A 27,303-nucleotide genomic window follows, 5' to 3' on the forward strand; every position below is an offset into this window, starting at 1 on the left:
GGTAACAATTAGCACGGGTAGGTTGGGGGTGGGGAGGGGCTTAGACCCACCACACAGAGCCTTGTGAATCCATCAAAATATTGCTACCGAAGTCTGTTTTCTTTTTCTTTTTTTCTTTTTTATAAGCATTTTTTATTGAGTAATAGTCATTTTACAATGTTGTGTCAAATTCCAGTGTAGAACACAATTTTTCAGTTATACATGAACCTACATATATTCATTATCACATTTTTTTTCGATGTGAGCTACCACAAGATGTTGTATATATTTCCCTGTGCTATACAGTATAATCTTGTTTATCTATTCTACATTTTAAAATCACAGTCTGTCCCTTCCCACCCCCGACCCCTGTAGTCTGTTTTCTAGCGGACTTTACCAGATATTACTCACCTTTACTGGATTTTATTCACCTTTCTCCATTTTCCATGGAGCCCCCACTCCCTCATACCATAGTGCCCAGGCCTTGCCATGTGCCAAAGTTTCGGAAATGCAAAAGAACTGCCCAAGAACACAACTCACTTTTACCGAGCACTTTCTGATAAGCATCTCAGCATCTCCTTTAATTCTTACAGTCTCTCAGTTTAGCAGATCTTGTTACTCTTCTTTTATAAATGAGGGAATTGAAGCTCAGAGAGGGGAACCGACTGGTGCAAGTTCAGATACCAGTGAGTGGTGGAACCCTGTCAGTCCTTTCCAAAGGCCCACCTCTTCTGCGCCTTCCTAGGAAAGAAGACTGCTGTGTCAAAACGTTAAGTTCATGCTGGAGCGACAAGCAGTGAGAATGCAGAGCGAAGGTGCCCTGGCAGAAAGGGCAGGGGTACAAAATCCAGTTTCATGGAGGAGGTAGGCCTTGCTGGAGAGGCAGGATTTAGACAGATGGTGACCAGGCCACATACCTGTCCAAGGATCCCTTTCAATAGCCTATCAGCAGGTAGGAACGCTCCAACATCCCATAAGACTTGCTCCCATGCCCCCAGATTGTGTTTTGGGAAGTTAGACAAACTAAATAGGGATCTTGTTTGTCTTGCTCAGGGCTGCCTAGTACAATGCCTGGCACTTAGCAGACACCTGATGTTGATCTGTTAATGAATAAATGAACGGACCTCACTTTCAGTAGCCTACTTCTTGCATCCTCACTTGCATACTGAATGAGGATGCCTGGGCAGTGTGTGTTGCTTAGCTCCTCAGTCACTGCTCACTGTCCCCAAGCGTTCTGCCTCTGGCAGAGCACGAAGCCACCAGTCCTGTGACAAGAGGTCCCCAGCAATTTGGTAATATCTGTTGAAACAAAAAAATGCAGCCGTATTCTGACTCAGCAAGTCCACTCGTAGATACGCAGGCAGTGGCATGTACACTGTACCTGGCTATGACCATCCCAGCAAGGCCTGTAAGCAAGAGTGGAATCCCCCACTGGCGGGGCAAGGCGACAGAAAAAAGAACCTTCCTACAATGTATGAAGGTTTACGCACCTTTAAAAAGAAATGAGGCAGAGTGGAGTGTTTGGCATGAGGTGAGTGCCAAGGCACTTTGTTGAATGAAAAAGCAGGGTGCTCAACAGAACAGGTTCCCTTCTGTATAAGCACGATATGCGCATCCATCCATATGCGCTCTGAGCAAACCTACACAAGGTTAGTGCTTTCCTCAGCGAAGGGGACGCTTTTCACTGCAGACGCCCCTGAAAACAGGAGCGATGGTGGTGGGGGTAGCAGTCATCGCCTAGTGAGCAGCTATCCCGTGTCTGGCAGTTGTGCTCACTTCACGCAGATTCTCATTAAAGCTTTACACAATCCCATGAAATAGCATAATCTGCTTTTTACAGAAAATTAAGGCACAGGGAGGTTAAACACTATACCAAAGATGATCTTAAAATCGGAGAGAACTGGCTTAGAGCTCAGGTAGCCTAGTCCCCAAACGGATGCTCTTAACACAGCGCATATATAATTTTTCATTAAAAACAAGTCCCTGGGAAATTTCTGGTCACAAATATTGCCTCATCCATCAGGCTGGATGACTGTGTCCGACGTGGGCTTGACCTCAGAGGCAAGCCGCTGCTCTCACGATGGGGAGACCGAGGCTAGGAGGGGGCGGGAACTCGTCCCGGCCTGGCGCGCAGGGGCCGTGAGCCCCAGAAGCCACGCACGTGGTCGGCGAGCGCGGAGCCGCTTTCCGGCGTCCCCGGAGGGAGCCCAGCTGATGAAAGGCAGCTCCCAGCTCGGCTTCGACGCGGGCCTGGGAGCTGGTTTCCCTCCTGGTCCCGAGGCGAGCCCGGCGGGCGGCTCCTCCCGGTGGGGTGACCGCGCGGGGCCGGCCCGTCCCGGGGGCGGGACCGGGGAGGGCGGCGCGCGGCGCGCCGCGCGGTCGGCGGGCGGGGCGCGGGCGGCGGTGCCCGGAGGCCGCGGCGCGGAGGGGCTGCGGCTCCCCCACTTTCCGCGTCCCCGGGCGGCGGCGGCGACGGCGGCGCGGACGGGTGAGTGTGCGCGGGCCCCGGGCGCGCGCCCCTGTGTCTGCGCGCGGCCGCGAGCCCAGATTTGAGCCGCGCGGGTCCAGCGCTGCGCTGCTGCCTGGGCACCCGCGTTCCGGCCTAGGGTGGGCGCAGCGGGCCGCGTCCGCGTTCTTCCTGCGCCTTAAGGCCCCATTCCCCAGTGTCGTGGAAGCTGCTCTCGGGCTGATCCTGTGAGCCGGTGGCGGGGGTACGGTGGGCGTGATTTCGGGGGTGAGAGAGGCACCAGAGGCAGTAGACTCTGGGCAAGGCTTGATTGAGGGCAGAACCTGGAGCAAGACACAGCTTACCCAAAGCCAAGGCCAGATGTGGTGGAACATCCCCTGCCTGACGAGCTCGGTTCCGTTCTGGTTCCATCCCCCAACTGGCTCCTTGACCTTGGATAGTTCACTTTCGTTTCTGGGTCTTAATTTCCTCATGTATAAAGTGAAGAGCTTGGGACCATTGTCTCTCATGGCTTCTCCGCCCCAAAACTTCTGTGACAGACCCTCTATGGCTCCTTCTTGGGACTTACCAGCTTAACGAAAACAAAACCTGATTTGTGACTGTAGGTCTCCCCTCTTCCCCCAGCACACACATACACACCCCTCAGTGAGGCACACGGGCTCCTGGGGGGGGGGGCTGGGCACTCAGAGTATACGGAAATGGAGATCTTTGCTCAGTGGGACTTTTAAGATCCTTGGCAGGATCTTGCCACCTAGGTAAAAAAGATGGATAACTGGAAGGTCTGGTTAAATGCAGAATCAGCAAAGGGAGCTAAGGAAACTGGGGAGTGGATGACCAGTTAGTTGCAGGAACCTCAGGGCTGTGCTCACTTCCTAGCTCTGTCTCCACCCTGGTACCTGTCCCTCCCTTCCTTGTCCCTCTCAGGGCTAGTGCAGGGTTGAACAGGATGGCAGTTTAGAACACCCCCTGGGTAACGGGTAGCACCTGCCCTTGGCTAGTCTTGCCAGCTCCCCTCCTGCCCTCTGCAGCCTCCAGGTTGCACGAGGAGCTGTAAGGTAAGAGCAGAGGCAGTCCTGATTGGGCCCATCCTGACCTCTAGTTTGTATGTCTCCCTCCTTGGCTGTCCTCTGACTCCACCTTTGCCAAGCCAGGGGCCTCCTTCCCTGCTCCAAGGAGCCTCCTGAAGAGCTCTTCCCTCACTGCAAGGTGCTGCCAGCTCCCTCTGATGCCTTCTTTAGTCACTGTCTGTTTTTTCTCTGAGTTTACCTTTCCCACCAGCTGGTGATACCCAGCAGGGAGGGTTGAACAGGGACTTCAGATTTTATTTCTAGTTTTATATTCTAGACAGCACAGGGCTTGGCACTAGAAGTTCTTAGGGAGTGTCTGTGGAGTAAAAATAATGATAGCTATATTCCTTTTTGCCCTGTGCTATTCTTGATTCATTTAGGTATGAACTCTGTAAGCCTCACAACAACCTAGTTATATTATCCCCATTTATGTGTGAAGAAACTGAGTCACTTGCTCCAGGTCGTACACGTGGGAAGTGGCAGGACCATACAGGGTGCTTTTATCCATGACAGTCAGTAGCCTCCAGGCGAATGAGTTCTTCTGATTGGAACTTTGTGGGAGGCGAACTGGGCCAACTAGGGTGCTGGGATTTCTTCCCAAAGACAATGCCCATTTGTGGGATTTTGCAGCTGACGAACCTTTCACACAATCTGGAGGAGTGTCTGCGCAGCTCCAGCTTGTGTGGGTGGCCCCTCCTGCCTGGAGGAGGGAGAGTGGGTGCCTGGGTCCCACGGGCCTTTCTGACTCTAGTGCAGCTTCTCTGGGCTGCCGGCTCCTAGCTATGATGTCCTTGGGTTCCTTGTCTGGAAAATGGATCTAAGGATTCTGTTTGTCTCGTGGGCCTAGGACATGATCAGATGAGGCAGGAAAGGGCTTCAGTTATTGCCAAGTGCAGGGCAGACATCCTTGGGCTGTTGTTGCTTTCATGCCTCCTGGGGGTACAAGGTAAGAGGAAGGAAGTAAAAGGCTGTATGATTGACTGGCACTCAGTGATGTTTGGGCTAGGTCAGGGGAAGATGGTCCCTGCCCTCCCGCAGCTCAGCATCTCAGATACTGACTGGAGTTTGTTGCCAGATTACACCTAGGAAATGCAGTCTGCAGTCTCCCTCCACCTACTCTTCTTTAAGGCAGTTTAAGGAAGAGGCTCAGAGACAGCCAGACCTGAGTCCCACCTGAGGTTCAGGAGCATAAGAATGATGGGCTTGGACTCTGGAGCTGGATGGCCTGGTTCATCTCTTGTCTCCACTGCTTCTATCCAGCCCACCTTGGGCAGGTCATGTCGCATTTTGACCCTCAGTTTTCCTTACTGTGAAATGGGAAAAACCTGTGAGGAAAGGGGCCTTATGGCGAGCAGGATACTGGATGCCGCGCTTGTATTTCCTTCTGTTATCCGCACAGCAGTTATGGCAGATAGACCTCACTGAACCCATTTTACAGATAAGGACAGCAAGGCTCAGGGAGTTAAGTACCTTGACAGTGTATGTCCCAGAGCATATGAGGGCTGCCTGAGGGTTCAAGTCTAGGTCCTTTGGTGCTAAAATCATTGCTCTTTTCTTAACATTTTGCTGCTTTGTATAAACAGGACTCCCCATGATGAAGATACCTGTCCTGTGCTCAGTCAGGAAGGGGAATCCCAGACGCCTGGGAGGGGGCCTGGTCAACTCTGAGTTCCCTGCGGGTCACTGGATATGTCTGAGCTGGAGGAGATCCAAGAGCAGAGGGAAGTTCTCAGCAGAGGCCTTGGAGGGTTTTAGCTTCTCCTCTCTCCCCCTAAGAACGCTCCTCAGCATCAGCAGCAAGACCAAAGTCCGTGGAAAGACTCTGGGTGGCCCTCCCTGGCCTGCTGGTGGCTCTGGCCTTGGAGAGCCAGAGGAGCCCAACCTGCCCCGGGACCAGGCCTGAAGTTCTTTCTTGTGATGTTGTTTTCTGAAGGCAAGCGAAGCTCAGCTGGCTGCTCCAGAATGAATCGCAGCTCCGAGAAGGGGAAGTAGAAGTCTCGCCGGCTCTGCCATGGCCTGTGAACCGCGGATGGACCCCGGCGGGGCGGCCGGCCCCTTGCCCACCTCCTCCCCTGGCTGGAGCGCCCTGCCTGGGGGGAGCCCTCCTGGCTGGGGGCAAGGTAGGGTCATGAACCTTGACTCCTCCCCACTCTCCTCCCCCTGAGGATGCTGAGCTGGACTTACGAAGTATGATTGAGGGGGAGGGAGTTCAGGGGCACAGAAGTACCTTTAGATAAGGGTGGGCATTTGGGGATAAGATTCTAGGCCAGTTTCTGTCATTTCTACCTATTTTGTCCGTCACCAGCTCCTTAGATCACCTTTTGCTTGGATCCTTGCTATCGCTTCTCAGGACCTTTCCTCCTTGCCACTTCCATCTATTCTCTACATGGCATCCCAGAGAGAGCTTTTGAAAATGCACAACCAACCCTGTCACTTTCTGCTTCAGTGTTTCCCACTGGCCTTAACATGAAGATCTGTCTTTACTACCTTGCAAGATCTGCCTTAATGGCTACCTGCTGCTCCTGTTCTCTATTCCTGCCCTGCTGCCCTGCCTCAGGACCTTTGCACCTGCTGTCCCTCCTGCATATTATGCCCTTTCCTTGCCTCCTTTCCCCTGCTTAATATCCATTCATCCTCCAGAGCTTAGTTCAGATATCCTTTACATGAGGAATCCTCTTCCGATGGCCCAGCCTAAGTCAGGACCCTTTGATGTATTCAAAGTTCTCCCCATAGCGCTTATCATAGTCTGTAATTAAATAATTACCTGTGTAATAAAGTGTTGAATTTCCAGCTTCCTCACTAGAATATAAGTTCCCAGAGGACAGGGGCTCTGTGTTGCTTTGTTCATCCCTGTGGCTACAGTACTCAGCACACAGCTTCGCCCATAGGAGGTGCTCAGTATGTATTTTGTTGAATGAATGAATGAATGAATGAATGGAGTGTCTGGGTATAGGCAAGGGGAGATGGCATTTTGCATTGTGGCTGGTTACTTAGATGATTTGAAACTTAAAAACAAGGGTTCCTTTTATGACTACTATTATTAGGAAAGCAGTACACACACACATGCTCCAGTAGAATGAAATGGAATGGAATAATTTGCCTTCATCTCTTTGAAGACATTGCTCCACTGGTTTTTGGCAAGCCAGTTCTTGCTCCTTTATAGGAAATTGCTCCCTATACACACACATACACACACAGGCTTCGTTGGTAGCTTTTCAGATCCTTTTTCTTAGTCTAGGTTTAAAAGCAAGTGTTTCTAAGTGGAGGACTTGCAGTTTTCATTTTAAGGAACTTTAAGGAGAGAGATTTAACTTTAAGGAGAGAGATTATTGCCGAGAATCCAGGAACTCATGGTTCGAAAGGCAAACAGAAGCACCATGAAAAGTCTTTGTGTCGCTTGGACAGACACTTTCCTCACAATACAGAGAGCCAGAGCAGTTCCCAGTCTCCATGCCCGGGACCCAGATGAACTTGGGTTTTCCATCGTGTGCTGTGGAGTGAAGGGCTAGGCGGAGGCCCCTATGGCACGACTGCCTGCATTTTGTGAGCTACCCTTTCTCCTCGCTTCTTCTCTTTCTTACTTTCATTTCCCCTGGTAACACCGGGCAAGCTGGTTCTCCTTTCACAGGCTCTGTTTCCTTTCCCATCATAGTGGTTTTCCAGCTTCTAGGGTCTTGGAGGATTAAGTGGAATCACGATGTGATGCCTTAGCCTGGGCCTGGTGCATAGTGAGGCTCAGTCCCCGGAAGCTATCCTTATTTTATTTTTTGTTCTGTTTTATTTCTGCCTTTATCTTCTTTTTGTCTAAGTTTGCTCTTTTGCTTATTTTTAAGTCTAATTTTGTAATTTTGGCTTTTCATCTTTTATTTTTATGAAGCCACCTTCAGTTCTTTCTGGAACAGGTGTGGGAAGATAAAAACCAATACAACTAAACTGGTGTGGCTTTATTGTAACTTATGAGCTCTGACAACCTGGCTTTTAAATTATAGCAACAATAGTGGCCGATTATTCAGGCCCATTTTGCACCATGTGCTTTATTTCCATCATCTTAATTATTTGCAAACCCCTCTGCAGTGGATATGATCATCCTCTAAGTGGATGGCCGGGGTTAAACTGCTTCTCAGGGTTGCTCTGTTAGTGGGAGGCGGAGTTACAACTTGAATCCCAAACTACTCTAGCTTGTGCTTTCCCCACCTCATTTATATATCAAACATTTACTTAGTGCCTGCTGTATATCAGGTACTGAACCCAGCTCAGGGGATTCAATGATGGGCAAAACCAATGTGGGAGTATATAGTCTGATGGGGACAATGGACTTTAATCAAGTAATTACATACAGGAGTAACCAAATAATTGCATGCATATGTACTCATCCTTAATAAGCGTAAAGAGAAGAGCAGGTAGTTATGGGCAGGTTTATCAGACAGATTTGATCTGTTAAGTGTTCCGAGTGTCGGGGAAGACTCCCTGGGAAAGAGATTGATGAGCTGGAAAGCCAGTGATGATTAGGATCAGACGGGTGACTCTAGGTGGATGTGTTCCAAGGAGAGAGCAGGGAGAGCATGTACAAAGGCCCTGGGGTGGGAGAGAACACGACATGTCAAGAAACAAAGGAGGCTGGGGTGACAAGACACAGAATGAGGCTGAGCACTCAGGGTGAGTTTGGCAGGAAGCTCTTTCCTCTAAGAGCTGGGGGAGTGTAGTAAGGAGGTTGGTTTTGTTAGAGCACCAGGAAGCTATTGAAAGTTTTACTCAGAGGATTGCTATCATCTGATTTGCCGCTCTGGCTGCTGTGTGGAGAATGCACTGTAGGAGGAACAGCAGGTTGGAGAAGCCAGTTAGAAGACTACTGCAAGGTACAGAGAGAGGTGAACGTAGCCTGGCCTAGGGTTGTGGTGAAGGTGCCAAGAGGTGCATGGAGCTGGGAGAGATTTTGTTGGCCCAGATGGCAGGGCCCAGGGATGGACTAGGGGACAGGGTGGAAGAGTGTTTGGGGAGGCCAGAAATTCCCAGGAAGGTAGAGCTGGTCGTTTTGCTTTAAGACTCAAGTATTGCCCAGAGCTGGGCTCTGGGCCAGCAGATAAGATATTTATGGTTTTATCCCATCAGTCCTGCCTTATTTTCTAAGCTACAAAATATGGGCTGAAATATCCAGCCATCCGGCCTTGCTCGCTGAACCCTGGGATCCTAGAATCTCAGGGCTGGGACTCCCTCCAGTAGCTGCCCTGTCTGCTGACTGGTGGCTCCCAGGGCCTCATACGTGATGGGAGGAGATCTTGGTTCTTTTGTCCAGAGTTTCTCTACTCAGAATGGAAGTAGGTTTGGTTTCCTTCTGGGCCCGAGGGAATTTCACTCCAGCTGGCCTCACCCAGTCTCCTGGTCTGCTTCATTGCAACCCTGCGGGGCAAGAGTTTTGATAGCTGTTGAGCCTGAGTTGATGTGTGTGTTTTGAGGTCTGACTTTACTCATATTTATGCTTTTAAAATGTTGAGTCAGTGCAGATAGACTAGGGAGGGCTTACCAGTAAGTCAGCATATTAGTTGTCTGTGGCATCTGTAACAAATTACCGTAAAATAGTGGCTTAGAAAATGCAAATTCTCTAACCGTTCTGGTTTGAAGTCTGACACTGGCTACACTGAGCTCAAATCTCAAGGTCAGCAGGGCTGCATTCTTTCAGGAAGCTCCAGGGGAGAATCTGTTTCCCTTTCTTATTCCAGCTTTAAAGGCTGCTCACATTTCTTGGCTCATGAAGTCTTCCTCCATTTTTTAAAGCCAGCGATGCTCGTCTCTCTGCACTTCTTCCACAGTCACATCCCTCCTGACTTCTGCTGCCTCCCCCTTCCACTTTTAAGGATCTTTGTAATTGCACTGGGCCCACCCACATAATCTTGGTTAATCTCACTATTTCAGGCCAGCTGATAGAGCACTCTTAAGCTCATCTGTAGCCTTAACTCCCCTTTGCCACCTAAGGTGCGTATTCCCAGGTTCTGGGGATTAGAGTGGGGACATCCTTGGGGGTTCTCTGGTCTGCCTACCACAATTGTTCTCTCTTCCTTGGACTCTGAACCCACTGGGAATGTAAGTTGTTTGGTTGAGCTTCCTTTGCAGTGCTAGAAGAAATGTCTGCTTGCTCATCTCCTCAATGTAGTCAGTTGTTCAGTCTCTGTTTAAATATCCCTTGTGATAGGGAGCTCACTACCTTTCAGTCTGTGTGTGGACAGCTCACATTCTTGGGAAGTTCTTCCTTTTATGGTCTCAAATAGTGTTATAATAGCCTCCGCCTTCTGGCCTCAGTTCTGCCCCCTGAAGCTTTTGGGTCAAGTCCAGCCCTTCTTCCATAGGTTTGAAGATGGCAAGTCCCTCCTTGCCATGAGACTGTTCTCAAGGCCAGAGGAGGTGATGCCATCAAGCTCAGAGCTCATCCAAAGTACTTATCGCTCGGGCAGGTGAAGCTTCTGGTCTGCTTTCAGAGCTCCGCAACGGCCAGGTCCTCACAGTTCTCCGGATTGACAATACCTGCGCACCCATCTCCTTCGACCTGGGAGCCGCGGAAGAGCAACTGCAGACCTGGGGCATTCAGGTGAGTGTTGATTTTATTGAGTCCTTGCTACTTTTTCTTCCATCCATCCATCCATCCACCTGTCTGTCCGTCTATCTATCCTATCATCCAGTGAGGCACAAAATATTTATTAAGCACTTACCCTGTGCTCGATGTGGTAGGGGACATAAGGAAGATGTCCTCTCCTTCCAGTTAACTCACGTAACAGATGTGTGTTTTGGGCATCTGTCCTGGGCACTTCGCTGGGCACTGGGCACTACAGAGGTGACTGGGTCCCAGTGCCCATGCTCACCCTGCTCGCACAGCCCCGTGGGCAACATGGACGTGCATCAGGTAAATCAGGACAGTGTGGTATAAATGCTGCAGCAGAGGGCTGCACAAGGCGTTGAAGACATTCACAGGAGCAAATGATAAACTCACCCAGGGAAGCAGTTGTTGTGAAAGTGTCGACTGTAAAAATGAAATAGCCAGTTATTTTACTGGCAAATGGGTTTATTCGGGAATAGCAGAAAATTGCAATTTGGGACAGGCATGCTATAGTAAAAATTGGGCAGGTCCAGAGAAACAAAGGAGAGGAACATTGTTTTATAGAGGTAAAGGGAAGTTGAGAAGGGCTCTTATAAACAAAGAGTCTGCAGAGGGAAACTGGGGGTCCGAAGTATAGTAGCTTTTCATTGGCTGAGTTGTGACAGTCTCTCGTTGGCTGGGCTGTTGCCAGGCAAGGAGAAAATCCTCCTTCCTCCCACTGAGTTAGTAAGGTAGTAACCTCTTTCCTGTTGGAGGTGCAAGGTAATTCTCTTCCTGTTTGGAGTCTGCAGATGGCAGAGTGGTAGGGCATGAGTGCGCCTCCTTCTGGCCTTCTCAACTCCAATTTAAATATCATTTTCTTTACTCATGTTCACAGAAGCTTTACAGAAGAGCAGATACTTGATCTGGGCTCTTGAAGGAAACATAGGAGTTTGCTGGGTGGACAGGAGGAAGGGCATTTTAGGAGAAGGAACTGCTTCTGCAAAGGGAAGAGTACATGAATTCATTAGACAATAATGCAGTCCCTTCAAGCACAGTGACTGGAGGCACAGGCTTCACAGATTCATAGATCTGGATGCAGATCCAGCTCTGCTCCTCACTGCCTGGGTGACTTTAAGCAGGTGGCTTAACCTCTCTGAGCCACAGTCTCATCATCTGTAAAACAAGGGCAATGTTAATACCTACAACATAGGGGGTTTGTGCAGATTAAGGGGAATAGTGCTCAAGGAACACTTGCACTGGTTCTAGCACATGGTAGATGTTCAATAAATTGTAGCTATTGCTATTAAGTTTCCACTGATGTGGTTCTTTCTTCCCAGAGCCCCCAGCATGATTAGGCCTTCCTCTTCACTGCCCAGGGGAGATAAATTATGGATGGGGAAGATGCACTGCTAATTTTACCTTGAAGATTTGAGAGTTTACTTCTTTAAAACTGAATTGCATTATGATTTAAAACAACATTTTGTCGCCACTAAAGGGAAGCTTTCCAAGTTGACGGTACTAACCCCGCATAAGCACAACAGCTGGTTTTTCTTCCCACGCTTCCTTCCAGCCTTTGTACAAAAGAACATTTTCCTTAAACAGCTGTCTTCAGATGGGGTTTTCTTAGCTGTTGAACAGTTTACACATTGTTCTATCGTGTTCCTAAATATCATCTTTAATGATTAAATTCTGCGTTCTTAAGCAGTGCATTCTTGTAGGACGTTTACGCCCTATGACATTTTTGTTTTGGCAAGAAGATGCGAGTTTTCAGTACTTTGAACTGTATTAATAATTATTGACATTGCAGTTTTGATATCAAGTGTTCAGTATGGAACAGGCATTGGGCCTGTATGCTATACGCTTAGATAGACAACTCTAAGTAAGAGAACAGAGGCCCCCAAAGATGTCCAGGTAACATGTATACACCATATTATACATATACTTACTGTATAATACGTATGTAAATATTGTTTATATTGGGGGGTGGGTATAGCTCAGTGGTAGAGTGCATGCTTAGGATGCATAAGGTCCTGGGTTTAATCCCCAGTACCTCCATTAAAAAATAGAATTAAAAAATATTGTATGTATTTTATCTTGTTTAATATGCACACCACTTCTACAAGGTATACTCTTATCATCCTCATTTTACAGAGGAGGAAACTGAGGCTCAGAGAAGTGAGTTTGCTTGCTCCAGGTCACATAGCACATGAGGAGCAGGGCCAACGTTTGGACGCAAGGCCGGCCAACTCCAAGGCCTGTACCTTAATCTTTAGGCTATCCTGGTTCTGCTGTGAGGTGACCCCTCTCCTGGATGTCCTCCTGGATCTCGAGCTGTCCCAGCTCCCCAGTGATGCCCGTCCTTCTCTGAGGCCGGAGCTGCACCCTGTGATTGCTGTTCGGTGGTTTGAGCTCCTCATTCTGTCTTCTGGGGCAGCCTGGAAAGTGCCTCATCCCCCTTTCATGTGATAGCCGCGTGAACTGGAAACGCCGTGCTTGCTGGAGGGAAGGAGGCGGGCAGTGGTTCTCCGTGGCTGATGAGTCTCTTTCCCTTGGGTGGCCAAGCAGGTCCCGGCTGACCAGTACAGGAGCCTGGCAGAGAGCGCCCTCTTGGAGCCCCAAGTGAGAAGATACATCATCTACAACTCGCGGCCCATGCGGCTGGCCTTTGCTGTGGTAAGGAGGGAGGAGGCGCGGCTGAATTCGGCGTCTTGTCCTGGAGCTTGTTGCTGCAGGGAATGGGTTTGGGGGCTAGTGGCCTGGCTGCCTGGGAGAGAGCAGTACACATGGACCTGGGTTTGGTGTAAGGGGAGGTTCATGGGGGAGAGTTGTGACCAGGTTCCCACGTAAAGGACGGGAGGCAGGATTTGCTAGGGGCAGAGCTGGGGACTGGGAATCTGCAGACCTACCACTGAGGCTCTGGACTCAATGTCTGGCTTTGTCAAGAGTTTTCTCCTCTCTGGGACTTGGTTTCCCCATCTGTTCAACAGATTGGTCCATTTCAGCTCTAATCGTGTGTGTGTTTGTGTGTGTGTGTACACACATAAGTACATATACATATAAACACACACACACACATACATACATACATACATATATATGGCCCAGCCAGTATTTGAACCCAAGCCGTCTGGTTTCAGTATCTGTGCTCCTAACCGCTGTATGTATAAATGGTCAAACAGCATTCCTGACTCCCACGTCCTGCTTCTAGGGAGGGGAAGGGATGGCAACTGGCATTTATTAATTTCCTGAGACGTACTAGGCTGTTGTATATGTTATCTCATTAACCCTTATAACCCTATACCCTGTGAAGTAGGTACTATTACCCCCATTTTACAGATGAGGAAACTGAAGCACAGAGAATTGTTATAACTTGTCCAAAGCCACCTAGCTGTTGAAGGGTCATTGTTGGCTTCTGACTCAAACTGATCTCACTCCCAAGCCCCATGCCTGTTTCTGTTTTATTTGAAATCAGAGTAAGCAAGGATTCAGAGTAGCTATTCTAACCCCTTGCCTCTACCTTTGCTTATGAACAAGGAACAAGGGCTCATTCTCACAGACCTCCTTCCACCCCCCATCAGTCTCTGACCCTGAGAGCTCTCTGAACTCAAGGAGGGTGTCCCTTAGAGCGGAGCTGCTTAATTTGAGGACTGGTGTTCCTGACCATGCCCTCTCTCCGTCTTCTTGCAGGTGTTCTATGTGGTGGTGTGGGCCAACATCTACTCCACCAGCCAGATGTTTGCCCTGGGGAACCATTGGGTGGGTGTGCTGCTCGTGACCCTGGCTGCGGTCAGCCTGACCCTGACCCTTGTGCTCATCTTCGAGAGACACCAGAGGAAGGTAAGACGTCCGGGAACCCCAGCCATGCTCCTTCCAGAAAGGCTGTGCAGGCAGGAGAACCCTAAGGCTGTCAGTTCTCTTTTATCTGCTTCAAAGCATTTCTCCAACCATGGAAATTCACGCTGGCCCATGTGCCCAGTGACTAAAAGAAATCAAATCACATATGTGATTAAATCCTCTCTATTTTCCCTGTCTAATCCCTGTGGATTGTTTTTTTGGAAGCAAGCCTTGTTTTGAGAGCGTCTGGGAGCGGGGAGGATGGCACCGATAGCCAGTATTCCTATGGCCACTGAACCCTTTCACCTCCTCCCGCTGGATACTTGTGACAGCTCTGTGAGCAAGGAGGGGGTTCCTGAGCCCACCTCACAGCACAGAGTACCAGGGGAGGGGTGGATGGACTCTGACTTGGTGCTCTGTTGACAACTGTATCTCAGCTAACCCCAGTTACCCTAACCTTTGAGGCAGAGAGTAGGTGCCAGGGAGTTTAGGTAACTTGTCCCAATCCCACTGTGAGTGGCAGAATCTGGGTTCAGAGCCTGACCCCTCTGATTCCCAATCTCAGTCACAAAGGAGGTCGACACCTCCTGGCTTACTGTGTGGTTTGCTAATTGTCTTCTGTTTTCACCATCTGTCTTTTGTTACTGTTGATCGCTCCATATATGGTAGGTTATCTCTTAAATGTTTATGTACCTTAACTCATTAAGCCCCCAGTGATTGTCTGGGTAGAGTCTTACATTCATTTCACAGTTGAGGAAGCTGAGGCTCTGAGAGGCCCAGGGAGTAGTCCAGGGTCATGCTGCTAGTAAATGGCAGAGCTAGAATTCAAGGCCAGGTGCTCAGATTCCAAGCCGTCCATGTTCACAGTCAATACCGAACTATATATTGGTATTCTGTGGCTGCTATAACAGATTACCATAAATGTAGTGGCTTAAAGCAACACAAATGTATTATCGTACAGTTCGGTAGTTTAAAAGCTTGACACGCAGGGCTGCCTCCTTTCTGGAGCCTCTAGGGGAGAATCTGTTTCCTTGTCTTTTCTAGCTCCTGGTGGCCACCTGCATTCCTTGGCTTGTGGCTGCCTCCTTTATCTTCAAAGCCAGCAGTGGTGGGTTGCGTCCTTCTCACATCCTTGATTCTGAGTTGTTTACTGGAAAAAAAAAAGCACAATCTAAAAGTTCAGATTACATTTTTTTTTCCAGAGGGCATTTGTGAGGTCTTAAACCCAGGAGGCAGCATCTCAGAACGCTCTGAGAGACTGCACCAAAGAGGCAGAGGAAGAGTCAGCATATGTAGTATGCAAACAAAGACCACATCAAAAGATTACTGTTAGTTAAAGAAAACCAGATATCTCAAGTTAAGGAATTCAGTGCTTTTCTATGTATGGGAAGGTACAGAAGTCTGTGCTCCTTGAAATCATTTCTTTGATGTGCACCTAGGTACCCAGGGCCAGTGTCCTGTTCTCTTCCGTCCTGAGTTCCCTCAGGCGCACTGTTGGGGGTGGTGGCCAGAGGCCGAGCTGTCTGCTCGTCTCCATCCTGCGTTCTCTGTCAGCTGGTGACTTGACGGCTGCAGCGTCCTTTGTTTACCGAGATGGCAGGCAGTACTTTTCATTCACAGAGTCTTCTGCCTCCCTCTTCCACTTTTAAGGCCCCTTGTGATTACATTGGGCCATTCGGATAGTCTGGGACAGTCTTCCTATTTTAAGGCTAACTAATCAGCAACATTCATTCCATCTACAACCTTAATTCCTCTGTGCTGTGCAACATAAATTCACAGGTTCCAGGGAGTAGGATTTGGGTATCCCTGGGGGCTCTTATTCTGCCTACCACCCCTCCACTGTCTTTCCAGCTGCTTAGGAAACTCCCCGAGCACCTGGCACCGAGCTGGACTTGGAGATCTTTAGCAAACACTCTGCTCTTTCCTGATTCGGGAGGGGAGGGCTGGATGTTGGGAAATGTGGTCAGGGTTTGGGGTATGAATTCCATTTAGTGCCTGTGCTTGCAGACAAATAGGAACTTTATGGCTTAATCATTCTGAAAGGATCTTTGTTGGGCTTTGCGATGAGGCTGACAAACTAATGCTGCCCTTGGGCTCTTTTGAAGCTTTCATGACCCTTGTGTTTGGCCTATAAAAAATAAATCGAGCTGGCTGCTTCTGCAGCAGGAAAGTTCTCTTGGGGAGGGGGAAAAGGCAAAGTGTTCTGCTTTATCAGGAGCAAGCAAAATGTCTGGCACCTGCCAGGTGCATCAAGGATGCAGTCCAGGGAATGCCTGCTGTGGCTCCCTGCCTCCTTCCTCCCTTTCTTCCTTACTCAACTGGTATTTATGAAGGCCAAGCAAGTACCAGGTCATGTGCCAGGTGCAGAAGTGAGCAGGACCTGTGTTTTTATTCATAGGTGCAGCACGAAGGCCCCAGGTACATCTTGGCCCTTCTGTGATCGCTGCTCATTCAGGGAGCCCCTCCAGAGTTCTTTTCTTTCTAATAATGACTGCCATTTAATGAGCATTTATCATGCACTGTGTTTGGGACCTGATTTCTATGCCCAACAACAACCGACAAGGAGACAGGATACCTCTGCCATTTGCTAGCTCTGCAACCTGGGGTGATTTATTACTTAACCTCTCAGAGCCTTAGTTTTCTCATTTGTAAAATGGGAAGGTAATTGTAACTCCTTCATAGGATCGTTGGGAGAATTAAATGACTTAATACATGATGTGCTTATAATCCTATCTGGTATTACGTAAATGCTCACTAAGTATTAACTGTTATGATTATTTACTCTTCACCAGTGGGGAAACTGAGCTCAGAGAAGTTAAGTAACTAGTCTGTGGTCACACAACCTGGCTCAGGTCTTCCTTTGGGCCTCAGCTCAACGACTTCTCTCTCCTCAGATCCCTTATCACTCAGGACCATGCAGATCTCCCTTCCTGACCATTGTCATTTTTACTGTCTGTGTCCTCCCTACATCACGGAGCATCCTTGAGAGCCTCAGCATTTTGTACCTTGTTTTCCCCTTATTTGGGGCATTATTAGCCTTTCTCAAGGTCGGAAGACATATGAAGGCAGGCAAGACCCTGCCCTGTGTTCCCTACAGGTGAAAAATATCACTAGGATTTAGGATGGGAAATTCCTAAAAACATTTGTTTATAGCTAACATGGTTTAGTGGAAAACATGGTATTTTCAGTTCAATGTCATCGTCATAATGATGTTATTAGGTGCCATATGTTGAGTATTCATTCTTCCAAGTGTCCTACATGGATTAACTCAGTTCACCCTTGTTATAGCCGTTGCTATTAGGGGATGTTAACTCTAATTTGGAGATGACGGTTTGGAGGCAGAGAGATGCTGTCATTTGCCCAAGGTTATACAGATGGTTAGGGATGCAGTCAGGACTTGAACTCCTGGTGATAGGAGTTTCTGAAAGGATAACCACCGTTATTAAAGTTCTAGGCAAAACAAAATGTAATCACCCCTTGATTTTCATAATATAGGCAGACCTTGGAGATACTGTGGGCTTGTTTCCAGACCACCACCATAAAATGAGTATTGCAATCAAACAAGTCACACACATTTTTTGGTTTCCCAGTGCATTTAAAAGTTATGTTTACACTACATTGTAGTCCATTAAGGGCATAATAGCTCTATGTCTGAAAAAGCAATGTACGTACCTTAATTTAAAAATAATACTGTTGGGAAAATGGTGTCAATAGAATTGCTTGACTCAGGGCTGCCACAGACCTTCAATTTGTAAAAAAAATGCAGTATCTGTGAAGCATGATAAAGCAAAGTGCAATAAAACAAGGTATGCCTGTAGTGACATTGCTGGAAAATTCAGTGTATTTAAAAACCCATCCAAAAAACACTTTAGGTTTAAATGTAAAATGGAGTTTTGGTGGCCAGTCAGAAAACTATAAGTGTTTTTCACATGCATTCATGCCCCGTGGGGCATTTGGGTTTCAAGTAGGCTGAGGGACAGTTCTTCTGGGTGTAGGATTGTCTCTCGTGGGACATGGCCTTCAGTGGAAGGCATGCGTTTAGCATCCCTGGTCCTGGTCCCTAAGTGCCAGCGTTGCCCCTTCCATCCCTGTGATAACTGGGATGGGCCATCCCACACTTCCAAAAGCTCCCGACCGGGGTCCTGCCCCTTTTGGGAACCATTGTCCTGGATGAGGCTACCTCTACCTCTGGTGGGTTTTTTCAGAACTTTGGGTCCTGTCACCCTTCCTCTCCTCCCCTCTCCCCCTGTCTGCTTAGCACCTACTTTTTCAACTAAATCCTTGGCGTCGATTGGTTCTGGTGGGAAAAGAAGGAGATGGATTTCCAGAGCCCCCCCGCCCCCGAGGACCAGGCACTGGGCTAGGCACTTAGAAAAAGTAGGTGCATTGTTTCCACAAGAGATGCTGTCCAGCCCTCTTTTCCCATGGCGTGTGTTGCACCCGACTGTGTCCCAGGCACTGGGTCCACACATACAATGTCAGTTAATCCCACCACATTCCTAAGGGCTGGGGACTCTATTTTTATTCTACAGCTGAAGAAAACAAAACACAGAGAAGGGACACACTTGTCCAGGGCCGCACTGCCAGGAAGTGGCAGAGCTGGACTTCACCCCGGGGCTCTCTGACACTGTTGAATTTACTGTCCCAACAACCCCACAGTCTTACAGGGGAGATAATGGATGTGTCTTGAAGGCAAGGATTGTTCTGTGGGGTTCACGGGTGGGGCAGTGTGGTTACTGCCTGGGCCCAAGGGCTCCCTGGCAGCGTGGGGGTCAGGCCACAGGGCTGATGTTTGTCTTACAGGCCAACACCAACACGGACTTAAGGCTGGCAGCTGCCAATGGAGCCCTCCAGAGACACCGGGTGCTGCTGGGGGTGACAGACACAGTGGAAGGCTGCCAGAGCGTGATTCAGGTACTCTGTCTCAGAGTAACCTCTGCTGGGGGCCCACTTTTGGGCTGGGCTCTCCCAGTCTGTACAGGGTCTCCTGGAGTCTGCTAATGGAGATGGTGTCGGCAGCCCTTCCTTCTTCCCTGGCTCCAGTGTTCCTTTCTGGAGACTCCTCTCTGGATGGTAACCAGCAGCCTGAAACCTCCGTGAGGCAGGGCTGGAAGGGAGCTCAAAGACCGACCAAGGCACATTCCTCATTCAACATTCGTTCAGCAAAGGGATGAGGCCTCTTCTGTTTCCATCCCTCAGTGCCCATACGAGGTCTCTAGAGAGGCAGGTCAGACCCTGAAGGCCTTGTTCTCCTGGCTTGGTCATTTTCTCGGCCCCAGGGCAGTGGAGAGTTCTTGAGTGACTAGCAGAAGGTCACACAGCGGGTCTGGGACACAGCTGGGCTAGATGAGGTCCGGGTCTCCTGATCCTGGCTGGGCTTTGTTGGGGGGATCAGTAGATCTCCTCAGCACCACGACTGCATTCTCACCTGGTGGGACCCCAGGGCTGGGAGTACAGTTGGGCGCTGGGAGGAAGCCCATTGGGCACATGATCTGTTCATTCCACAAGTATTTACTGGGCATCTACTATGTGCCAGGCACTGTTCTAGGTACTGAGGCTGCAGCAGAGGACAGACATACCCAGATCCCTGAGTTTCTGGAGCTCACCTGAGAAGTGTAGGGTGTAAAGGGGTCTTACTTGACATGTGGAGTGAATTAAATGGCATCACACGAATACTAGCAGTTCAAGTGTGATGTCATAGACTGGGGGCTCCCTGAATCTGGGAGTTCCTACAGCCTCATTTATCTCTACCAGCCACACAAAGGAGATCTCATCATGTAGGGGGACTCTGGGAGAGGGCAGAATGGTGTGGATGAATCTGGTGGTCCCTGGAAGGACGGGCCTCTGGTGAGGAGGTGGGAGGTGAGGTTGGTGTCAGGGATGGAGAGGTCGGGGTCCCGTGGGCTTTGGCCTCAGTGGTCACGGCTGCTTCTTTCCGCAGCTCTGGTTTGTCTACTTCGACCTGGAGACCTGTGTGCAGTTTTTGTCTGATCACATTCGAGAAATGAAGACAAGCCAAGAGGTAAAATACCTTAAGTGGAAAACAAAACAAAAAAATAAATCGGGAGGCTAAACTTCAGTGTTGGAAAAATGTTCCACATTTTCTATAGTGAGCGTACATTTTATTTATAATAATAATAATAATAATAAACGTGAGAATTAATTTTACTTATAATAACAATTAATAATAATAATAAAGATCTTGGCAGAGGAAATTACCATATATTTAGATGACTTTCACTTGTTCAAAATCTCGAACATTTTGAAGAACAGGGAGATTTTGCTCGGATTCCACAGGCTCTGAGAAGTCACGGAGCCGGTTGGTGATGCCAGGTTTGGAGCTCAGCCCTCCTGTCCTCGCACCCTGTGCTGCTTCCCTGGGATGCATTTCCTGGGCTGTAGTTGGTCCTGAAGTCAGGATTGTGGCTTAGCCCTGATCCAGGCCCTTGAGTTCCAGTGTGGCTTTGGGCAAGGCCTTTGAGCTCTAGCTTGCTCATCTGCAACATACAGATGAAGTTTCCCACATCCCAGATTGCTTCTAGATGCAAATGAGAGCATGGGAGAAAAAGTGTTTTCAGAGCAATTAAAGACCAGTGGGAGAGGATATAGCTCAAATGGTAGAGTGTATGCTTAGCATGCACAAAGTCCTGAGTTCAATCCCTAGCACCTCCATTAAAAAATAATAATACTAATAAATAAATAAACCTAATTATCTCCCCCACCCTCACCCCCACATGCACAAAAAAGCCCAAAAGGATTAAAGACCAGACTTTTGCAGGGAGTTATCTGATCTCTGCAGAGTGGCTCAGCTCTACGTTCTCCTGAGGTCAGCGTCTGCGCCTGTAGATGGTCCATCTGTCCTCGGTGGGTCGGCAGCTCAGGGGCCCTCTGTCTCCTACATGCACCCCACTCAGAACACCACCAGATCCCTGTGTTCCCTTCACAGTCCTTGCTGAGAAGCCGACTGAGCCAGCTGTGTGTTGTCATGGAGACAGGGGTGAGCCCCGTGGTGGCCGAGGGGCCGGAGAACCTGCTGGAGGAAGCGCCTCTCCTGCCCAACAGCCCTCGTCCCACAGAGAGACCACTCACGCAGACCGAGCTTCGCCAGCTGGTCCCTGAGGCCGAGCCCGAGGTAACAGGCGCCGGGGCCAGTCAGGGCCTCCCTCCGTCCCGGGGTGTTTGCATACAGTCCTTGTGGGACCTCAGGTTCTAGGTTCCTGAAGTCATGGCTTTACTTTAGTGGTAGGGACTTCACATCTTCTTCACATCTTCTAGCCTACCAATTTTCAGTATTTTTCCCCCTCACCCCAGCACTTTAAAAAATAGCTTAGTGGAATCATTTTCTACTTACTGGGTTTTCCCCCATTTAAAAAACATCTTTGTGTTCCTTTTGGTGGTTCCATTGGATATGTAGTTGCATGTTGATGGATCGTAGCTTACTTAGCCATGAGCATGTTGATGAATATTTGGGTCATTTTTAAATCTGTTTATCAGTCAATCTTTCTATCATGTATCCATCTACCTGCTTAAATTGCAGTTGGATTTTTAAATCTTGCATGCGTCTCTGTTGAGTTCTATTTCCTTCTGCCCGAGCGTTCTCTTGTGTCCTGCCACCTAAGCTGTGTGTTGAGCGTGGCCGAGAGCTGGTAGACCAGAAGTCTGGAAATGCGGTTTGCAACTTGTGCTGCCCTCTTCCTACCATGAGCACAGACCTGCTGTCTGGGACACACGAAGCGAGGGGTGATCTCAGGCAGGTTATGAAGCAGGAGAGGACTTGCATTTTCTTTTTAGCAGACAGATTTGGCGGGGGTTAAAGGTCCAAACCAGCCCAGACTTTTCCTTTTGCATAGATGGGGAGTGGCGGGCCTGCAGATATGACTGTTAGGAGGGGAAATGGTAAATGTATTAGTCTCTTCAAAGAGCAGAGAAGATTGATAAGGCCCCATTCTTTCTTGTGCAGGCATGTCTGGGTTTATGTGAAATAGCCTATTAACTATGATGAGTCTTTTAAATTATTTTTTCAAATCCATTCAAACCAATAGTAATGCAATTTCCTGTCATGAATATCAAGTCTCAGTGTGTGTGCACATGTTTTTAAAGTAGCTGCCCTTACAACGTAGCTAGGGAAAATACAATCAGTGCCCATATCTCAGCCTGGGCTGGACTGTCATATTTCAGTGGGAACCCCGTGTTTGTGAAAGGCCGAGAAATAGTCATAATGACCTCTTACATTTTTACAGATTTTTATCATGCATAAAATTCTTTAGCATATCCTCGAAGTGTGGACTATTTTCCCTTCTTCTCTGATGGGTGAAAGAAGCTTCCAACAGGTCGGCTGCCTTGCCCAAGGTGGCAGAACCAGGGAGAATGTGGCAAAGTCTGGGGCAGAAGCCAGCCCTGTGGATTTTCAGTAGGCTAATTTTCTTGTCATAGTTCTTTGCTTTCTTATGTTATCCATTTTAGAATAAATGGGGGAGAAGACCAATCTGAGTTAGTAAGTGGGAGGCTGTTGGAAGTTTTCAGCGTTTTCTAGCACAAAGGATAACTTCAAGGGAACACTGATCCTACAGAGCTGGGGCCAGTTTCTGCTTTGCTGAATGATGATAATGTAATGATACTGATGGCAGTTAGTGAGCACTTGGTACTCACTTTAGTTCCTTTAGTCCTCTCTCCAGCTCAGCCAGATGGATGCCGCGACTTTCCCTCTTTTACTGGTGAAGAAATGGGCTCAGCAAGTTGAAGTGCCTTGCTTGGGGTCTGTCACAGGGTGACCGAGCTGACCTTCCCACTCGGCCTTTCTGATTTGAAAGCCTTGATCACTGTCTGTACAGAAATAAACAAGCCTGGGTGTCACCCACACCTTACCTCATTACATTCGGACTAGACCCAAGTCCCGTGGAAGACTCCAGTGGTACCCATAAGGAACTGAAGCATCTTCCCTGGCATCTCAACTGCCCGATAGCTGGATGGAACTTTAGAGACCAAATGTGTTCATAAGAGTATGCCTTAAATACAATTTTTAAAATTCATTTTTTAAACTTTTTAACTTTTTCCCATTGCGGTAAAATATACATAATATAAAATTTACCACCTTAACTATGTTTAAGTGTACAATTCAGTGGCACTAAGTACATTCACACTGTTGTGCAAACGTCACTACGTTCACCTCCAGAATTTTTTCATCTTCTCAAATTGAAACAACTTACCCGTTAAATACAAACTCTTTCCCCTTCCCCAGCCCCTAGAAATCATCATTCTACTTTCTATCTCTATCAGTTTACTGTTCTAGGTGCCTCACACAAGTGAAATCATACACTGTTTGTCTTTTTATGATATATCTAGTTTTTGTAAGCAAGCTTTTAATATAGTAGGAGTGCTTGTCCGAAGAAATCCAGCAGGTACCGTGTGTGAATTGAAGAATCCTGCCTTCATACGAGTATTCCTCCATGTCTGCCCTCTTTTGCTGGTGGTGATTTTCTTCCAGTACATTACCTTACCCTCAAGCACTTTACAGACTCACAGACAACTGAAACTGGAAAAAGTGTATGTGTGCGTGTGTGTTTGCAGTTGGCTGATAGAAACCAATGGTAATTTCTAGTGCTCTGAGGCTCCCTAGCTTTTTTGTGCATGTTATTATCACCTGTTGGCAGTTAGGTTACCCACCTTGGAGATGAGGAAATTGAGGCAGCAGGAACCCCGCAGAGTTTGAGAGCTGGAGTTCCAGACCAGGCCAGGCATCTTCCAAGAGCCGGATTCCCCCTAGTGTGCATCACTGCTGGTCCAGGGTGTGAGGACTGCTTGGCCTTCCCCTTATGCATTGGCTACATCTCTGCAGCCCTCACTCTGCCTCCCTGCCTCTTTCAGGAAATGGCCCAGCAGCTGCTGGCAGTGTTTGGCGGCTACTACATCCGACTCCTGGTGACCTCCCAGCTCCCCCAGGCACTGGGGACACGACACACAGACTCTCCAAGGATCCCATGCCCCTGCCAGCTCATAGAAGCCCACATCCTGGGCACAGGGTGCTGCCCATTCCTGACTAGGTGACCTAGGGATGGAGGTACTGACCTTCCTCCAGGACTCTAGGTGAGAAGTCAGAGAGGCCTCCGGAGCCCACGGTGGCTGATGGCAAGCCCTCGGTGGGGAGAGAAGCTTCTGGACCCACTCTGAAGGGTGTCAGTCATGTCAGCAACGGGGATGTGGTGCTCACTCCAGGACCCTGCACAAAAATGGCTGTTGACATCCCATGCTGCCCTCTGGCCTTTCCAGAAGCTGATGTCCCACTTGAAGCTACTTTCTGTGCGGCTGAGAACTGTAGGCGTGGATGGGAGGGCCACGCGCCCATCCATTTCATTGTCTGGAGAGCCCAGGAAATGTGAAGATGAATGGACTGGACCAAATGCATCCAAAGCTTGGTCTCAGGTGATGCTCCCATCCCCAACCCCTTCATGTCAGACGGGGGAAGCTGAGGCTCAGGGAGGACACTGCTCTTCGTGGCATTGCCTTGGGCCCCTTAAGTTATAAAATGCCTCTTCCCAATCTGAAGAAAAGAAGCAAATTCTCAGAACCTTCTCCATTTCTGAGTGTTTCTTCCCCTACATTTTATGAAAACCAATGGCACCTGGGCTGGTCTGCTAGCATGCAGGCCTTCAGGAGACAGAGGAAAGAAAGAAAGAAAGAAAGAAATCAGCACGTAAGTGCTAATACGAGTATTTGGAAAAGACTGATCCTGTCTGATTGCAGGACTTATTTTGCATGCATGCTTTTGGTGGTTTCATACAGCGGACGTGGAACAGCTGTCCCGTTTCCCAACACTAACGTGGCCCTGGAATGAAGCACAGTCTGTCGCTCATGGGATTCCACGCAGAACTCAGAGGCTTCCAGGTTCTGTGCTTCTGAACAAGTTTGAAGACCCAATGTTCTTCTCGGCCCAAAGATAAAAGCCCTAGCCTGGCATTTAAGGCTTCCCAGTGCCTAAGACCTGGCCTTCATCTGCAATTTTGACTTCCTGTCCCACAAAAATCTTTCATAAGTTGAAACTCTTTCCTGGACTGACAGACGTATTCCTTTGCATCTGTTGGACTCCTATGCATGCTTTAAAAATTTTTGATATAAAATACTATATAAGTTTCAGGTATACAACATAGTGATTCACAATTTTTAGATGTTATACTGCATTGATAGTTATTATAAAATATTGGCTGTATTCCCTGTGTTGTACAATATATCTTTGTACCTTATTTATTTTATACATAGTAGTTTGTACCTCTTAATCCCCACCCCTATCTTGCCCCTCCTCTCCATGCACGCTTGGAAACCCAGCTTTACTCTCCTCTCCTGCAAGAAGCCTTTCAACATAGCCAGACCTGCTACTGTCTGCCTTCTTTAAATTCTTGGTGTAGCTGCTGCCTTTATGGATATTTTATGTTATTGATTCTGTTTTCCTGTGCACATGCCTATTTTTCTAGCTAGGCCATAAGCTCCTCAAGGACAAAGATTGCACCTTGTATTTTTGTGCATGACCTGGACCTGCTAAGGGAAAAAAAAAATGTCCTATGGATTGAATGCTTTGTCATCTCCATAGTAGCTTTTGCAAATTGCTGTCTGTATTCAGTTGAATGATGAGGTTGGCACAGACCGGAGTTCTGGTCCTGAACTGCCACTTGTAGCTGTTTGACTTTCGGCTGGTCCTCAGTTTACACATCTATATAATGGGTAGATTGGATGATTCTTAATAGCCCTTCCAGAGCCAAAGTTCTGGGAATTTCCAACCTCTTTTGTTTCATTCTAGCCTTTGGCCTGTCTGTCTGTTACGCCTTTACAGGTTGAAAGGTGTAATGGCCCAACACAGATGAGGTACTCCAGACGTGATACCCCTTTGGATGGAACACTGGCCTGTAGCTAGCAGGAGACCTGGATTCTCATCCCATATCTGCTACTTCCTAACAGTGTGACCTTGTCTAGGGTAACCTCTCTGAATGTCCGTTCCCTCCTTCATAAATGAATCTGGACAACATGAAATTATGCAGGTGACTCATCATGTAGGAGATGAATCTGACTGACCGCTTTCTCTGGGCCAGAGAAGAGAAATAGTGTGCATAGCCCAGCCCTTGGAAATGGCTGTTTTAGGCATTTCTCTTCAGCTGACTCTGCGGGCTGCCTTGCTCAGTGAGAGTTACTCATGAAGGGGACCACTATCTTTCTCACCTGCCACAAAGGAAATGTGGGCTGTGAACGTGACCAGTAGAAGCCCTATATTAACATCTGGGTAAGTGTAACAACAGAGAATGAAATGTGTGTATTTTGACAAAACAGCAGTTTTTCCACTTTGAGGCTTCCTTAAAGAGCCCTTGATGTGTTCTTTCCTGTCTTTTCCTCTCGTTAGAGTGGAAACTCTGGTAACTAGGGCACACAGGTGTGCCCACAAGGTACATTATGTTGCATTTGAGCCTCAGTTTCTTCTTTTAGAAAATTCTGTGATCTCTGTCTTGCCTGCTTTCCAGGGTTACTGTGACGATCAGACTCCACAAAGAAACACACGCTCTGTTTTAGGTCCCTGTGTTGATGATAGGCATGGCTTTGGTGAAGATGGTGCCGTGGCATGAAGTGGGGGCGGAGGGCTTGGATTCTAGAATCACAGTGTATTCAAATCCAACTTCTGTCACCCCAGAGCCACTTCCTTCCCATCCTTGGGTCTCACTTCTCAAGTGTGAAGTGGGGATAGATGTACCTAACTTGCAGGTGATTTTAAAGATTAAGTGATATGGAAACTATAAAGTGCTTACAACTGTGAGTTACAAATGAGTAAGAACTCAATAAATCATTGCTATTATTATTATTAATTATTTTATCTCTCATTATGTCTCATATGTTGTAGGTGCCTGATGTATGTCTTTGTTGATGATGGAGTTCATTAACAGTTAATGTTTATTCAGTCTGCATCAGACCCCAGTTACTACAGCACCATGGGGCTGCATTTATATGAATAAATATTCTAGCCATGTCTCTCTGAAATTCAGTACTGGGAGACAGCCTAACAGGGAGGTTAAGAACAAGCAGGTTGGTGACTCTGGGCCAGATGCTCAGCCTCTCTCTTCATCCCCTGCCTCCCTCTCTTCATCTAGTAGGAGGCTGTTGGGTAATAGGGGGATGAATTGAGGTGGTGCATGGAAAGCACATGGCCCGGCTGGTGGTGTGGTCCACGGGGCTCCGGCATCCGATGATGGCTTTTCTCCTGCATTTGCTGCATGCTGTCTTCTACCTGTGTCTACTTGTGCAGGCTTTTACTTGCCTTGTTCAAATCTATACCCTTACTGATTTCAGTTGGTTGGTTCTGTCAGTGGCTAAGGGAGGAAAATCTCCAACTATGATGTAGATTTTCTGTTTTTTTT

At 48.2% G+C, this 27,303-nt stretch overlaps 1 protein-coding gene and 1 non-coding gene across 3 annotated transcripts; both read left to right on the forward strand.

Annotated features, from left to right (window-relative positions):
• The first annotated feature begins 2,152 nt into the window (after positions 1–2,152).
• On the forward strand, positions 2,153–26,913 carry TMEM268 (transmembrane protein 268). 2 transcript variants are annotated; one of them, XM_031677461.2, is made up of 9 exons: positions 2,153–2,467; positions 5,447–5,633; positions 9,984–10,093; positions 12,647–12,754; positions 13,769–13,918; positions 18,719–18,829; positions 19,857–19,937; positions 20,862–21,047; positions 23,780–26,913. In XM_031677461.2, exons 2-9 carry the CDS (start codon positions 5,525–5,527, stop codon positions 23,957–23,959), a joined length of 1,035 nt encoding a protein of 344 aa, XP_031533321.1. In that variant the 5' UTR covers positions 2,153–2,467; positions 5,447–5,524; the 3' UTR covers positions 23,960–26,913. The 2 variants fall into 2 exon arrangements, with proteins under 2 accessions (XP_031533321.1, XP_031533319.1); XM_031677459.2 differs by having other exon boundaries at positions 2,158–2,467; positions 9,960–10,093.
• Positions 12,064–12,136, forward strand: TRNAP-AGG (transfer RNA proline (anticodon AGG)). The gene has a single exon. It is a non-coding gene; the product is annotated as a tRNA-Pro (tRNA).
• Positions 26,914–27,303: the final 390 nt, after the last annotated feature.

The sequence above is a fragment of the Vicugna pacos genome, chromosome 4 (assembly GCF_048564905.1).
Source record: "Vicugna pacos chromosome 4, VicPac4, whole genome shotgun sequence".
Classification (NCBI taxonomy): Eukaryota; Metazoa; Chordata; class Mammalia; order Artiodactyla; family Camelidae; genus Vicugna; species Vicugna pacos.

Coding starts and splice junctions, on each gene's coding strand:
- TMEM268 (XM_031677459.2), top strand. CDS start 5,525: ATGGCCTGTGAACCGCGGATGGACCCCGGCGGGGCGGCCGGCCCCTTG. Junction 5,634..9,959: donor CCCTCCTGGCTGGGGGCAAG/GTAGGGTCATGA, acceptor TCGCTCGGGCAG/GTGAAGCTTCTGGTCTGCTT. Junction 18,830..19,856: donor GCTGCCAGAGCGTGATTCAG/GTACTCTGTCTC, acceptor TTCTTTCCGCAG/CTCTGGTTTGTCTACTTCGA.